This window comes from Tenrec ecaudatus, chromosome 14, assembly GCF_050624435.1.
Source record: "Tenrec ecaudatus isolate mTenEca1 chromosome 14, mTenEca1.hap1, whole genome shotgun sequence".
NCBI classification, from domain to species: domain Eukaryota; kingdom Metazoa; phylum Chordata; class Mammalia; order Afrosoricida; family Tenrecidae; genus Tenrec; species Tenrec ecaudatus.
The window spans coordinates 55,780,232-55,794,306 of NC_134543.1; the positions used below are offsets into that span (position 1 = coordinate 55,780,232).

Here is a 14,075-nt window from a genome sequence, read left to right on the forward strand (position 1 = left end):
CGGAGTCTGAGCTCCCAGCGCCAATCCGCCCGCTCCGCCCGCAGCGAGGCGCTTGTTTACGCGGAGGCCGGAAGCCGCCGTCCTCGCGCACGCGCACGCACGCCCGGCCCCGGAAGCGCCGCGGCTCAGGGCCCGCCTCCCGCCGCCCGCGTGCCGCCCGCGTGCCGAGTCCCCGGCCGAGGGACGTGCCGAGCTGCCGTTCGCTAAGCAAACTGCTGGAGGCGCGGGGTTTCAGCCTGACGCTCACATCGACGTTTCTCAGCGACTGACGGATATTCGCAAACATCACTACGTTTCGGGTCTCCGCTTCTCAAAGATGAAGACCCCCCGTTCGCGTTCACAAGCATTGACACCTCATTTTCCCCAGGCGACCAGTCCCGAAAGTTCCCCAGGGCGGCCACCGCGGGCCGCGCACCCACATTGCCTCCTGCGGGGTGCGCTCTGTGACTTCCACCACAGGCTTGTTATCTTGACTTATTCTCAGAGATGCTGCTTTATGGCGATATCCTCCACCCAGCTTGTGGAATTGTGCTCCAAAGGTAGTCTCCCAGCCCTCCGCAAAGGAAGATGTGCACTCGCAGAGACTTTTCTCCTAAACATTTTATGGTACAAGTAGGACAAAAGAAAATTTAAGAACTATAGAATTCTAAACTTAATTCCTCCTTTGCAAAGTGTGATTGGACTAGAATACATTTTGCATGCTTAAATATAATGACGCTGGTGTTAATTGCTGTTTGATGAGAGGAGTGTGTCTGTCATCTTCACCCAGGCACTATTTAAACAAAAACAAACAGACAAAAAACCCCAACCGACTGTCATCAAGTGGATTTCCCCCACGACAGAGTGGACCCAAGCAGTGCCTGTCACAGGAGCGGATAGCTCATGGCTTGGCCCTCCAGTTGACAGCGTTAGCAGCCCAATGCTTATTAACCCACAGAACGACCCAGACTCCAGGAACCACACTACATTCAAGAAATATTTTTGAAAGGCTTTTTTCGCTAAAATATTCATAGAGCATGAAATTCCATCCTTGGCTACTTCCCGGGTGTTTAGTTTTCAACTTAGTTATACTCAATTAGAGTTAGCCATTGTGTAAACCAAATATATAAATTTAGTACTCTGTTTTTTACTTACAAACATTAAAGAGGCTCCCATTGCTGTTGAGAGTTGAAAATGTTTAGCACAAAGATGTGCAAGGCCCAATGTGTCCTGGCCTCGGCTTACAACGCCAATTGCTCTCTGTCTCTTGCTGCTTCAGCTATGTAGTAGCATTTTCTGTTCTTTGAACATCCAAGAGCTCTTCTAAGCACCAGAACCATCTAACTTACTATTCTCTAGAACTAGGGAGGCCAAGTCATCCTCACTTTCGCTTAGTTGGAACTACTTCAGGGAAACTTTTCTGGATCTCTAAGGCCACTTTGAGGTTCCAAGTCATATACTATTTGTATACTCTGCACTTCTTCATAGCAATTAATAAAATCATCCATATAACTTAATAAATCTTCCCTACTTCCAGATGGCATAAGGTTCGGAGAGTTTCATTGCTTAAATACCCAGCAGTATCTGACCCACCACTTGTCTGTCAGTGTTGTACTGTGGTAGCTCGTGTGTTGCTGGAAGCTATGCCCCCAGTATTTCATATGCCAGCAGGTCACCCAGAGTAAGCAGGTTTCAGCAGAGCTTCCAGACTAAGAACAGAACACAGCGAAGGAATTAGCTGTCCATTTCTAAGGAATTAGCCACTGAAAACTTTATGGGCAGAATAGAAACATTGTCAGATACTGAAAACATTAAAATCAAAACTTTGACAGAGATAGTGCCAGAAATTGAGCCCCTCAGATCAAAAGCACCTAAAATATGACTGAAGAAAAGCTGCCTTCTCAAAATAGATCAACCATAATGACGTGAACAGTGTAAAACTTTAAGTACTTTTATTTGTTGATGAGAAGAAACAGCTGCAAACATCAATTAATAATTGGAACTCAAAATGTACAAAGCATGAATCTAGGAAATTCTGAAGTCATTAAAAATGAAATGGAACGCAAAGATCAATATCCTAGACATTAGTGAGCTCAACTGGACTGGTTTTGGACATATGAATTAGAAAATCATGGTTTTCTACACTGGAAAAGAATCAAGAGGAATATCGTTGCATTCATCATCAAAAAGGACTGCACGATCTGTCTTGAAATACAATGCTGCCTGTGATAGGATTATATCTATCCTTTTTCAAGGAAATCCACTCAACAAACTATTATTCAAATTTATGCACCAAAGCTACTGATGAAGAAATTGAAGAATACTATCAGCCTGTTCAGTCTGAAATTGATCAAACACGCAATCAAGATGCATGAATATCAGCAGCTATGACCAAACGGGCTGACAGTGAAACAGACAACTGGTCTTATGTAAGTTCAGAGTAAAGCTACAGAAAAGGAAACAAGTCCACAAAAGCCAAAATTCAACCCTGAGCCCACCTGAATTTCAAAACCACATCAAGAACAGATTTGATGCCTTGAACATTAATGATAAGACCAGGTGCATTGTGGAATAACATTATTCATGAAAAAAAAACATACATGAAAAAAGCAAAAGGTCACTAAAAAGAGGAAAGAAAAGACTAAAGTGGATGTCAAAAGAGAATCTGAAACTTGCTCTTAATTGTGGAGTAGCTGAGACATGGCTGGAATGATGAAGTAAAAACTGAACATAAAGTTTCAAAGGGCAGCTCAGAGAGATATAAAATATAATGAAATGTGCAAAGACTTAAAATGGAAGAACACACTCAGTATATTTTAAACTGAAAAAAATTCAAGAGAAACGTCAAGCCTCTGGTTGTAATACTGAAAGATTCTATGGACAAAATATTGAATGATGCAGAAAGCATCAAAAGAAAATGAAAAGACGACACTGAGTCACTACCAATGACAACTGGTTGACATTTAACCATTTCAAGAGGTAGCATGGGAACAAGAGCCAATGATACTTAAGGAACAAGTTCAAGAATTGGCCAACCACAAGGCTCCAAAAATTGATGAAATACCATGAATATACTTCAACCAGCTGATGAAGGTAGCACTCACTCATCTTGCCAGAAAATTTGGAAGACAGCTATTTGGTCAATTGATTAGAAGAGATCCATATTTGTACCCATTCCAAACAAAGGCGACCCAAGAGAATGTACAAATTATAGAACAATATCGATATCACAAGCAAGTAAAATTTTGCTAAAAATCATTCAACAATGGTTGCAGCACTATATTGACAGGGAGCTTCCAGAGGTTCAGGCTGGATTCAGAACAGGACAAGGTAGAAGGGATATCATTGTTGACGTGAGATGGATTTTGGCTGAAAGCACAGAATATCAGAAAGATGTTTATTTGGGCTTTATTTACTATAGTTAAGGTTTTTGCTTGTGTGGACCATAACGAACCATGGATAGCCTTGAGAAGAAATGGAAACCCTGAACACTACACTGTGCTCACCTGGAATACAAACATGGATCAAGAAGCAGTTGTTTGAACAGAACAAAGGAGTAGTGTGTGGGTTAAAATTAGGAAAGGTGTGCGTCAAGGTTGTATTTTCTCACCAGATTTATTCAATTTGTATGCTGAGAAAATAACCAAAGCAGCTGGATTATATGAAAAATGTGGCATCAAGATTGAAGGAAGGCTTATTAACAACCTGCAATGTGTAGCTGACACACCTTGCTTGCTGGGAGTGAAGAGGACTTGAAGCGCTTGCTGATGGAAGTTGAAGATTGTAACTCTGGTACGGATTCCAGCTCAGTGTAAAGCCCCAAATCCTCCCGACTGGACCAGTAGGTCACATCATGATCAATGGAGAAAAGACTGAAGTTGTCGAAGATTTTGTCTTCTTTGGACCCACAATCAGTGCTCATGGAAGCAGCAGTCGAGATCAAATAATGGGTTACATGGAGTGAATCTGTACAAGATCTTTTTAAAGCATCAAACAGCAAGGATGTTATCTTGAGGACTAAGCCATGGTATTTTCCATCATATGAATGTTGGACATTGAATACAGAAGACTGAAGATGAATCGATACATTTGAATTATAGTTCTGCCAGACTATTGAAAGTACCATGGACTGCCAAAAGAACAAAGAAATCTATCTCGAAAGAAGTAAAGCAGAATGGTCCTTAGAAGCCAGAGTAGTGAGACTTTGTCTCACATACTCTGGACATGTCAGGAGAGAGCAGTGCTTGGAGAACGATATCATGCTTGGTAAAGTAGAAAGGAACCTAAAATTAGAAAGGCCTCTGACAACATGGATTAACGCAGTGGTTGCATCAATAGACTCAAAGGACAGAACAACTGTGAGGATGTGTTGTACATAGGGTTGCTACGAGTCAGAACTGACTCAATGGCACCTAACAAGAACAGCAGCGGTGGCTGACAGGATATGCAAAATACTTGTCACAAAAATGAATGAGTTGTTAATAGTAATGGGAAAGAAGAATTTGGAATTGATTGTGGAATATTTTCCAGTATAGTACTTATAAAATCCTTGTCAAATAGTCTCTTTAAAACAAGTCATTGCTTGATTCCTATGGCATTGCATATATAACAATGATTACTAAGTTGCTACCTACTACATTCTATCCTTACAATCCTAACAGCTGCTAAAGAACTAAATTCTAGTGCCACACAAAAAAAATAAATTCTGGGCTCATGAATCAATACCTATTTGTTGTTGAGTCCGTTCCAATTCATAAGGATCTTCTGTACAATGGAATGAGACTGCCTGGTCTGTGACACCCTCACAATTGTTGCCACGTATGAGTCCATTGTTGCAACCAATGTTTCAATTTGTTCCGTTGAAGGTCTTTTCCTTTTTTACTGACTTATTTTACTTAGAGCCAGCTGATGTATTTTGAAGGTCAGCAAAAATGGAAAGTAAGCCATTTAGCTGGTGAGAAGTGAGGAAAAACATATTTGGCCAATGAACTTCAAAACGGACTGCCCACTCCCTAGTTTCAGTCAAGGTCAAAAGCTGAGGTAAAAAACCCTGCAAATATGACGGTGGGGCTACCCTTGGACCCAAAATGCTTTGCTGCAGCACAGAACACTAAAATCAGTCTAAAAGCATTGCTACTAGGTTTCCAGTTCGTAGGTCCCCAGACCCCAAAAACTAAAATGATGGCCATCAAGTTGGTTCTAACTGTATAGGGTTTGGAAAACTAAAGCTTTACAGTAGCTGGCAAGCTCACTTTTCTCCTACAGATCAGCTGACAGATTTGAACTGACCTTACAGTTAGCTGCTCAATCCCATAGCCCCAAATAAAACATGTCTCTGTGATGAGTGAATGGCAGCACACAAGGTCAGTCTCCTGAGAGTGCTTTCAAGTAGAGTCCAATTAAAAGGGTGGCTTTGACGATTTGTTTGTTGGACCACTTCAACTCAAAGCAGAGAGCGCTTAGCTTAGAAAGTTATGGGCACTGTTTCTTGTGGATTCCAAAGGGGTAATCTTGACAGATTTTATGGTCTTATTATGAAGTTGTAAATTTCATAGACCAAAAATGAACTGATGAATAAAAGGCCATGAGAGCTGCCCCAAAGGATATTTTTCTGAGAAGAAAATGCACCTGCTCATTTTTTGAGAGTATCAAAGGCTGTCCTGTGAGAATTTTATTGGGAAACATACACCATCCACCCTACTGTCATGGTATTTCTCCTTTAGGCTCCATTTTGTTCCCTAAACTCAAAACATTTCAAAGGAGCACGATTTGATTCCCTTAAGGATGTCAAACTGCATAGAACTGCAGATGTCAAAGAGCATAGAATTCTTCTGGGAAAAGCTAAAGAGATGGAAACAGTCTTCAGAAGTACATGTCCATGTCAAGCAATAATAGCTTAATATTTTGATATGTTGGTTTAATAAAGGTTTAAGTTTTAGTGGCAATATTTGTGTTTATTTTAAGTATTTTAATAGTAATACTTTTTGACTCACCCTGTACTTCAAGATGACACCAGTTTTACATGCCACAGAAGGTATATGGATTTTCATTTTCTTGAAACCCAAAGGAATACATCTTGAGGAGGATGACCCAACTTTAGTATTCAAAATGCTTAAAACCAGTGCTGTCCTAAAAGGCTAGCGAAGGACTCATCCCCAGTCAGAAGTCGTTTGTTAAAGTGCTCATTCCACTCAGGACTATCCAGGCAGGTTTCAGCATATTTTTGCCTTAAATATAAAGTGTTGATACTGAAGTTCTAAAGAATTTGTCCTAAGATGGATATTGTTTGTGAGATTCATTCACTTAAAAATAGTAGGAAAAAATGAAAACTTATCCTGAAATATTTTTGCATAATCAATTCTAATGACTGATTCACACTGACAAAATGAGGAAAATAGTAATTCTATATACTTTGTACAAAAAATAAAATATAAGCACAATAACTTTAGAAGTTTTACACATCCAAAATACAGTGCATATGCATATGTAAAATATAGCTCAAATTTAATGATTAAAGATACTACAAGTTACTGCAATCTTCATTATAAATTATAATATCCTTCAATGTAGAAATATATTTTCTCTTAACATTTTGTTTCAGAGATACCTTGAATATTGGAATTGTAGAGAAATTATAAGTTCATATGCATGAGTTTTTAATAATTCAGTGGTAGAGTAATAAAACAAGAGAAATCTTAATTATATAAAAAATAACCACTTTTGAAGAATATAGAGATAGGTATCGTGTTCCACTTTTTAATAGATGGTAATACTGAAATTAAAAGAGAATATACCAGATCTTTACATCCTGGCATCTTGAGCACCACCTCTATGGAATGGAGTGGGCTAAAATGTAAGGGGTTTCTATGAAGTCAAATGACTAGGTTACCATCCCCTAAAAATTACTTTAGAAGCACTCTTCTTACAAGGCAAAATGTTTTTTAGCATGTCTCAAGAATTAACAACAACAAAAGAATTAACAAACTATGTCTCAATATAAATAACCTCCATTTAAGTTACTTTAAATCATGGTGTGTGTGTGTGTCTTTGGACAAAGGAAGTACATTTAGGGGTGAAAGTGGAAAACATTTATTCCCTTTTTAAAATGAGGTTGAATAAAGGTTAAAATGTTGCTCAAGAGTTAAATGTTTAATACCATACCAGTGTTTGCCTATTTTATTGTTTTTTGGCCAGCTGCACTAACCACTGAGTTATTTAAGGAGTTGCTTAGGTAATTTTAAAGTGACACGAGAAAACTTGTTCTGAAAGTTGAAATGTAGTGTTTTTATATACATATCTATAATTTTGTAGGGGTTATGTGAAGTCCTTGGGACTTCTCATTCTCCTCAAATTTGGATTTTCTTTCTAGTAGAATACATATTGAGTTAAAATATCCTACAACCATATTTACTTTCAGAAACCGTATGTGCTTTGTAACTTACAAGGAAATTGATTTGCAAATATATTTCAGTGAACGTACCATTCTTCACTTCAAAATTTCTTATATCCAATACCATATAATCACTCTAAAAATGTACTTTGTTCCTAACTTTATCTTACAAATAAAGCCTCCAAAAAGAGGAGAGAGGCAGGGGAGTGTGTAAACCTTACAGTCTGATTACAATGTTTAAGCATTTTAAATATGAAGAATATATGAGAACTTAATTGTTACTAATCCACTGATATTTATATTCTGTTTCTTCTGTTTGGGCTCTTTGCTCTTCTCGATGATTAGTTGCAGTCCAGAATGTTATCTTTTTGAATACTTGTTGTAGGAGTTTAGGAGGTAGTAAGGATATCTGACTTTCTAAAATGATAAAATTTTTACCAATGCAGTCAAGGCATGACCTGTAAATAAAACATAATCGCTGATTAGTTGCAGTCCAAAATGTTATCTTTTTGAATACTGTTGTAGGAGTTTAGGAGGTAGTAAGGATATCTGACTTTCTAAATGATATTTTTACCAATGCAGTCAAGGCATGACCTGTAAATAAAACATAGTAGCTTTTTAATCAGAAGCTATATTCATAGATAGTATTTAAAAAGTGAAAATATTATTATAATTTTACATGATAATGGACCTCCTTTGTATTATTTAGAACATAGAAAAATTTTCCCCAGAGCACTCCACAAGTGTTTTTATATACACAATACCAAGATCAAGTAGAAATAAACAACATAACTTATCATACAAATGCGAACCCTTTTAAAAGTTTCGTTCTAGCCCACTTCTCTGAGAACTGTGTTTTCTCTTCCCAGCCCTTATGTGAAGTACCTCCCTCACATCCATTTTAATAGCATGTGAACTGGTCTTCTGCGTCTCCCCTTCACAAAAGTCTGCGCTGAAGTGGCCCAGAAAGAGGAAGTCTGAAGAGAGAAATGAAGCAGCAATGCAGAAAGAACCAAGTGACTACTGGGTTTCTATCCTTTGGGGATCTGGATGTTCCCTTTCCCCCTTTTGGTTCTATTAGAGGACAGTAACCTTTCACTTAAATTCTTTTATAATCTTAAGCTTGTTTGAATAGGTTCATAACTTCAAAAGAATCTTGACTAAGAACTATCAAATACTAAGATCTATTTCAGTGGGTAATACTTTATTTCTAAAATAAATCTTTTAAAGTTTTTAAGAAAATCATTTGATTCTGCTATGATTAACCTTAGTTAACATTTTCACAAGGATTTTCACTCTAGATATTTTTTCTGATTAATAACCATCCTAGTGGATTTGAACTGGTATTTCATTGCTGTTTTTATTTACATAGTCTTAATGAGTAATTGCATTGAGTATCTATACATGTGATTGTTGGCAATTTATACATAAATGTCTAGAAAGTACTTACCCATTTCTCAATTGGGTTCTTTTTCTTTTTGGAATTCAGTTTAGTTGTCCTTTCCCGCCCACACACACTTTTATTTATTTATTTATACATTTTATTGGGAGTTCTTACAGATATAACAATCCATAGTTCAATTAGATCAAGCATAATTGTACAATTGCTGCCACCATCAGTTTCAAAACATTTTCTTTCTTCTTGGACTCTGATGGCAGCTCCTCTTTATCCCCTCTCTCCCACCCCCCACCCCCCGGGCTATATTATATTATTTATTTCACCTACCATTCTGCTATTTGTTTGCCTCGAGTGGGGTTATACAGTCATCGTGCTACCAGTTCTTCCTTCCCCCACTCTCCCCCTCAATACCCCCGCTTCTTCTCAATACCCTCTAGGAATCATTACTCAAACCATCTTAATTATACAAATGAACATATGCAGATCTCACAAGATTACTGAAGTAAAACTAAAACCCTAATAGTAAGGAGAGGAAATATTAAAGAACTGAAGGGTAGTTATGTGTTTCATCAGTGCTACACTGCCCCCTACATGCATCATTCCTTCCATGCGGCCCTTCTGTGAGGGGCCTTTCCAGGTAGGTTTTGGGTTTCCTCCTTGCCTATGCTTGACGTCAATTTGAGTGCTTGTTTTTGACAGTTGCACTTATGTAAGTATTCTAGATATTGGTCAAACTTCAGATAAATGCATTACAGCTATTTCCTTCCATTTGTAGGTTTGCCTTTTCACTTTTCCTTTTCCCCCTCAAAGGACAGTGATCTTTGATGTATAAAAGCTATTTTTGGAGAAAAATTTTTCCATTTAGTCTCTTGCTATTCGTGCTTTTGGTGTCACATCTTACAAACTATCCCAAATCCAAACTCATGAAGAGTTACCCTACGTGTTCATCTAAATGGTTTATGGTTTGCTCGTGTACTTAGGCTACTGAGTCAATTTGAGTGAGTTAATTTTTTTTACAGTTGATGTATGGATTGTAATAAGCATTATAAGAGCTCTCAATAAAATGATTTTAAAATTAAATAAAAAGGCATTTATTCTATAGACTATGTTTCTTCCAAATGAACTGGCCACTCCCCTCTGGGGTACGGAATAGCCAACAGACCGTGGGAAGACATGGCTCTTGGCTCCTGTTTGAAACCAAAAGCTACTGCAAACCATTGGTCTTGATTCAGGGCCTTAGAGTGAGTTAATTTTTATATATGAGTGAGATAGGGTCCAACAAATCTGTTGCTTGTGGAAATCAATTTATTGAAAACACAATAATTTCCCCCATTGAATGAACTTAACACTTTTGTAAAAAAACAACAAAACAAAACCAATTGACCACACATGTACGGGTTTATTTTTAGACTTTCAAATATTTTCCATTGAGCCTTACTGTCTATTCTTTTGCCAGTACCACATTGTTTTATTATGATTTAATAAGTTTTGAAGTTGGGAAGTATGTGTCCACCTTTGTTGTTTTGACATTTGAGATCCTCTGTAATTCCATATAAAGAATCGGCTTTTTGGTTATACAAAAAAATAGTTTGTTGGAATTTTGATAGAGATTGCATTGTATCTGCAGTTCACGTTGAGTAATAATGACATTTAACAATGACATCTTCCAGTGCATGAACACAAGATGCCTTTTTATTTATTTAGGTTTTCTTTAATTTATTTCAAAAATATTTTGTGGTTTTCGGTGTACAAGTCTTGTAGCTCCTTGGTTAAATGTATCCTTGGGTTGTTTTTTTTTTAAATCTCTCATCAGATGACCTCACTATCAAAACTGTCTTAAGGTCCTGCCCAAACAAATTTCTCTCTATCGCTACACTTTCTTCTTCCCCAGTGAAATCCTAATTCAACCACCTGGTCTCAAATTCCCCTCCTTATGGTCCCCACTTCCGTACTTTAGTCCTTCGTGTTCTTGAATTCCCAACTCTCTCCTCATTAGTTCATTCCCCTCAGCGCATTCTCTCCTTGATCTTGGTTTTCTCCGGGTGTCATTCTGGTTCCTGTTTTCACTTAACTTCCCAGGACTGTCAAACTCCACAACACATTTCAATCCGATTCTCTGATCTCTCAGGGTCTCTCCATCTTGAATTCTCTCCTTTCTCACATTTTGTTACCAATATCTCTTGGTTCACCTTTGACTGCTCTTGTTACTCCCATGCTAATACCTTTCACCTTTCTTCTACACACACACACACACACACACACACACACACACACACATACACACACACACACACGTGTCAGGTGCCCCTAATGCTCAACTGTTGGCTTCTTCTCAACTCTGAAAGCTCGTCCTGGGTAGAATTAACTCATACCTATTTATATCCCAATGGTTACATCTCCATGTCTGACTCAGCCCCCTCTACATATTATTAGCTATTTACACTGCTTGATCACAGACTCTTGGTTCTTATTCTGCAAAGACTTCTCTAAGCTTTCCTGTCCTTACCATATAACAGAAGGCTGCCTTCTCCAGAAGCCTCATGAACATTCTGTTTCTCTCAGAGCAATTTTCCTTTCCTGTGTTTGAAAATCTTATCTTCTCATTAAGGGGTTGAAATGGATGGACTGAAACAAAATGCATATGAATTGTTGTATGATCTTCTGATCTGCTCTGCAATTCTTCACCAAATTCACAATTTAAAGTGTATTTTAAAAGTCTATCTTCTTTACATATTTAGTCAAGAAGTACTGCTACTAGGGCTTCAGTTCACACATGCATGTGTTTAATCCAAACAAAACATGCTTAAACATGTTTCTGCAATCTTGTGACTCTAGACAAGTTCTCTCATCAATATACTTGTTAGGATACATTTTTTAAAGTTTTTAAAAGCTCTAATCAAAACAGTGAGTTCCCAGGGGATGTGCTGGCCACTTAAATTGAGAGCAGAGACATTAGCTCAGAAAGCTATGGTGACTATTTGGGGAGGTTATCAAAGGGGTAGTCTTCATAGATTTTCCTGAAAAGACACACCAAACACTAGAGCTTATTGTGAAGTTATAAGGAAACTGAAAAATACAATGGCGAGAAAAAGGCCAGGAATAGCAATGAACCTGGGTTTCTCCAAAGGTAGCAAAGACTGTCCTATGAGAATTTTTAAAAAATCATTTTTAAAATGGTGCCTGGCTATAAAAGATACAGCATCTGGGGTCTTAAAGGCTTGAAGTCAAACAAGCGGCCATCCAGCTCGGAAGCAACAAAGCCCACAGAGAAGAAGCACACAAGCCTATGTGAACACGAGGTGTTGAAGGGATCAGGTAGCAGACACCAAAGGACAAAAACCATCATTGTGTGATCACCTTCCCCACATAAATGCTGAAGACAAATGTGTGCATAAGTAAATGTGGTGAAAAAGGCTGATGGTGCCCGGCTATTGAGAGATATAGCACCTGGGGTCTTAAAGGCTTGAAAGTAAACAAGCGGCCATCTAGCCCAGAAGAAACAAAGCGCACATGGAAGCAGCACACCAACATGTGTGATCATGAAGGGCCAAGGGGACCAGGTTTCAAGCACCAAAGGCAGGGGGTAAAAAAAAAAACAACCATATCATCGTGAATGAGGTGAGCACGTGATGGGGACCCAATGCCCATCTGTAGACAACTGGGCATCCCTTGCAGAGGGGTAGTGAGGAGGAGATGAGTCACTCAGGGTTCAGTGTAGCAATAATGAAACTCACAACCTTCCTCTAGTTCTTAAACGCTTCCTCCCCCCAACTATCATGATCCCAATTCTACCTTGCAAACCTGGTTAGACCAGAGGATGCACAGCAGTACAGATGGGAACTGGAAACACAGGGAATGCAGGACAGAGGAACCCCTCAGGACCAAATGAGAGTGGCGATACCGGAAGGGAAGGGGGACTAGAAAGGGGGAACCAATCACAAGGATCTACATATAACCTCCTCCCTGGGGGATGGGCAACAGAAAAGTGGGTGAAGGGAGATGCCGGGCAGTGTAAGATAAAATAATAATTTATAAATTTTAAGGGTCCATGAAGGAGGGGGGAGTGGGGAGGGAGGGGGAGGGGAAAAAGGAAAATAAGCAACTGATTCCAGGAACCCAAGCCGAAAGTGAATTTTGAGAATGATGAGGGCAACGAATGTATAAGTGTGCTTTACACAATGGATGCATGTATGGATTGTGATAAGAGTTGTATGAGCCTCAATAAAACGGTTTTTAAATCATTTTATTGGGGGCTTATACAGCTTTTATCCCAATCCATATATGCATCCATTGTGTCAAGCACATTTGTACATTTGTTGCCATCATCATTTTCAAAACATTTTCTTCTACTTGAGCCCTGGGTATCAGCTCACTTTTTCTTCCCTCCTTCCCTTCCCCTCCCTCCCTCCCTCCCTCCCTCCCTCCCTCCCTCCCTCATGAAGCCTTGATAATTTATAAATTATTCTTTTTTTCATGTCTTACACTGACCGATGTCTGCCATCCCCCACTTTTCTGTTGTCCGCCCCCCAGGGAGGGGTTCGATGTAGATCTGAATTTCATTGGAAGCCCTAATCCTATCCCTGCAGCCCAAATCTTGTCTCTTCAGATTCCTTTTGTTCTCAACTCAAATAGCACTTAAAAGGAAGACAATCTGAATCCCTTAAGAATACCAAAATTGCCTACTTGACTTGCTGTGAATTGAAGAGTGTAAAATTCTTCAGAGAAGGGTTAGACAGATGGAAATAACATCTTCAGAAGTATATTGACCTAGATGGAGTTTCTGCTGAAAACAATTTCACAATAGCTTCACATTTTTGATGTTTTGTTTAATAAAGGTTTGTATGATTTTCTGGTAATCCGTTTTTTACTTATTTTCATACATATATACTATATATTTCTAATCGTTTTAAAATCAAATACAGTTTTAAATTGATGGCATAACTCACAGTGTCATAGCTCCTGCACTCTTGTTTTCTTTGTTGTTGTTGTTTTTTTTTTTTTTGCAAAAGAGTATATATAAAGTGTCATGAGACACTTGTGGGAAAACACTATTTCTACCTGTCTCTCATCTCTCATCCCCCAAAATTGTGAATCTACTGGTCTAGGGTACAGCCTGGACTTTGGAGTTTTGAATAGATCCTAAGAGAATTCTAATGTGCAGACCAGGATGGGAAATATTGCTATAATGATCTATCCTTTTTAAAAGAATTGTAATAAATAAACAGCATCACATGCATTAATTTCTACGTGTTCTCTTTAGTAAGCTTTCTGAAGTTGTATGCTCATTTTCACTTCTAAACTGTTCAA

The 14,075-nt window shown here is 38.5% G+C and overlaps 1 protein-coding gene and 1 non-coding gene across 4 annotated transcripts in view; both read right to left on the bottom strand.

The window, feature by feature from the left end:
- Positions 1–5,881: 5,881 nt before the first annotated feature.
- Positions 5,882–14,075, bottom strand: part of KLHDC1 (kelch domain containing 1) — a 60,977-nt gene continuing 52,783 nt past the window's right edge. For 2 of the 3 annotated variants that reach the window (XM_075531038.1, XM_075531037.1), the window contains exon 13: positions 5,882–7,827. In XM_075531038.1, the coding sequence (XP_075387153.1) occupies positions 7,641–7,827 (187 nt within the window). In that variant the 3' untranslated portion in view covers positions 5,882–7,640. Of the gene's footprint in view, positions 7,828–7,847; positions 7,964–14,075 lie in introns of those variants that run through there. The other variant, XM_075531039.1, reaches the window with a different exon arrangement.
- LOC142427131 (small nucleolar RNA SNORA2/SNORA34 family) lies at positions 9,872–10,006 on the bottom strand. The gene has a single exon (XR_012779949.1). It is a non-coding gene; the product is annotated as a small nucleolar RNA SNORA2/SNORA34 family (small nucleolar RNA).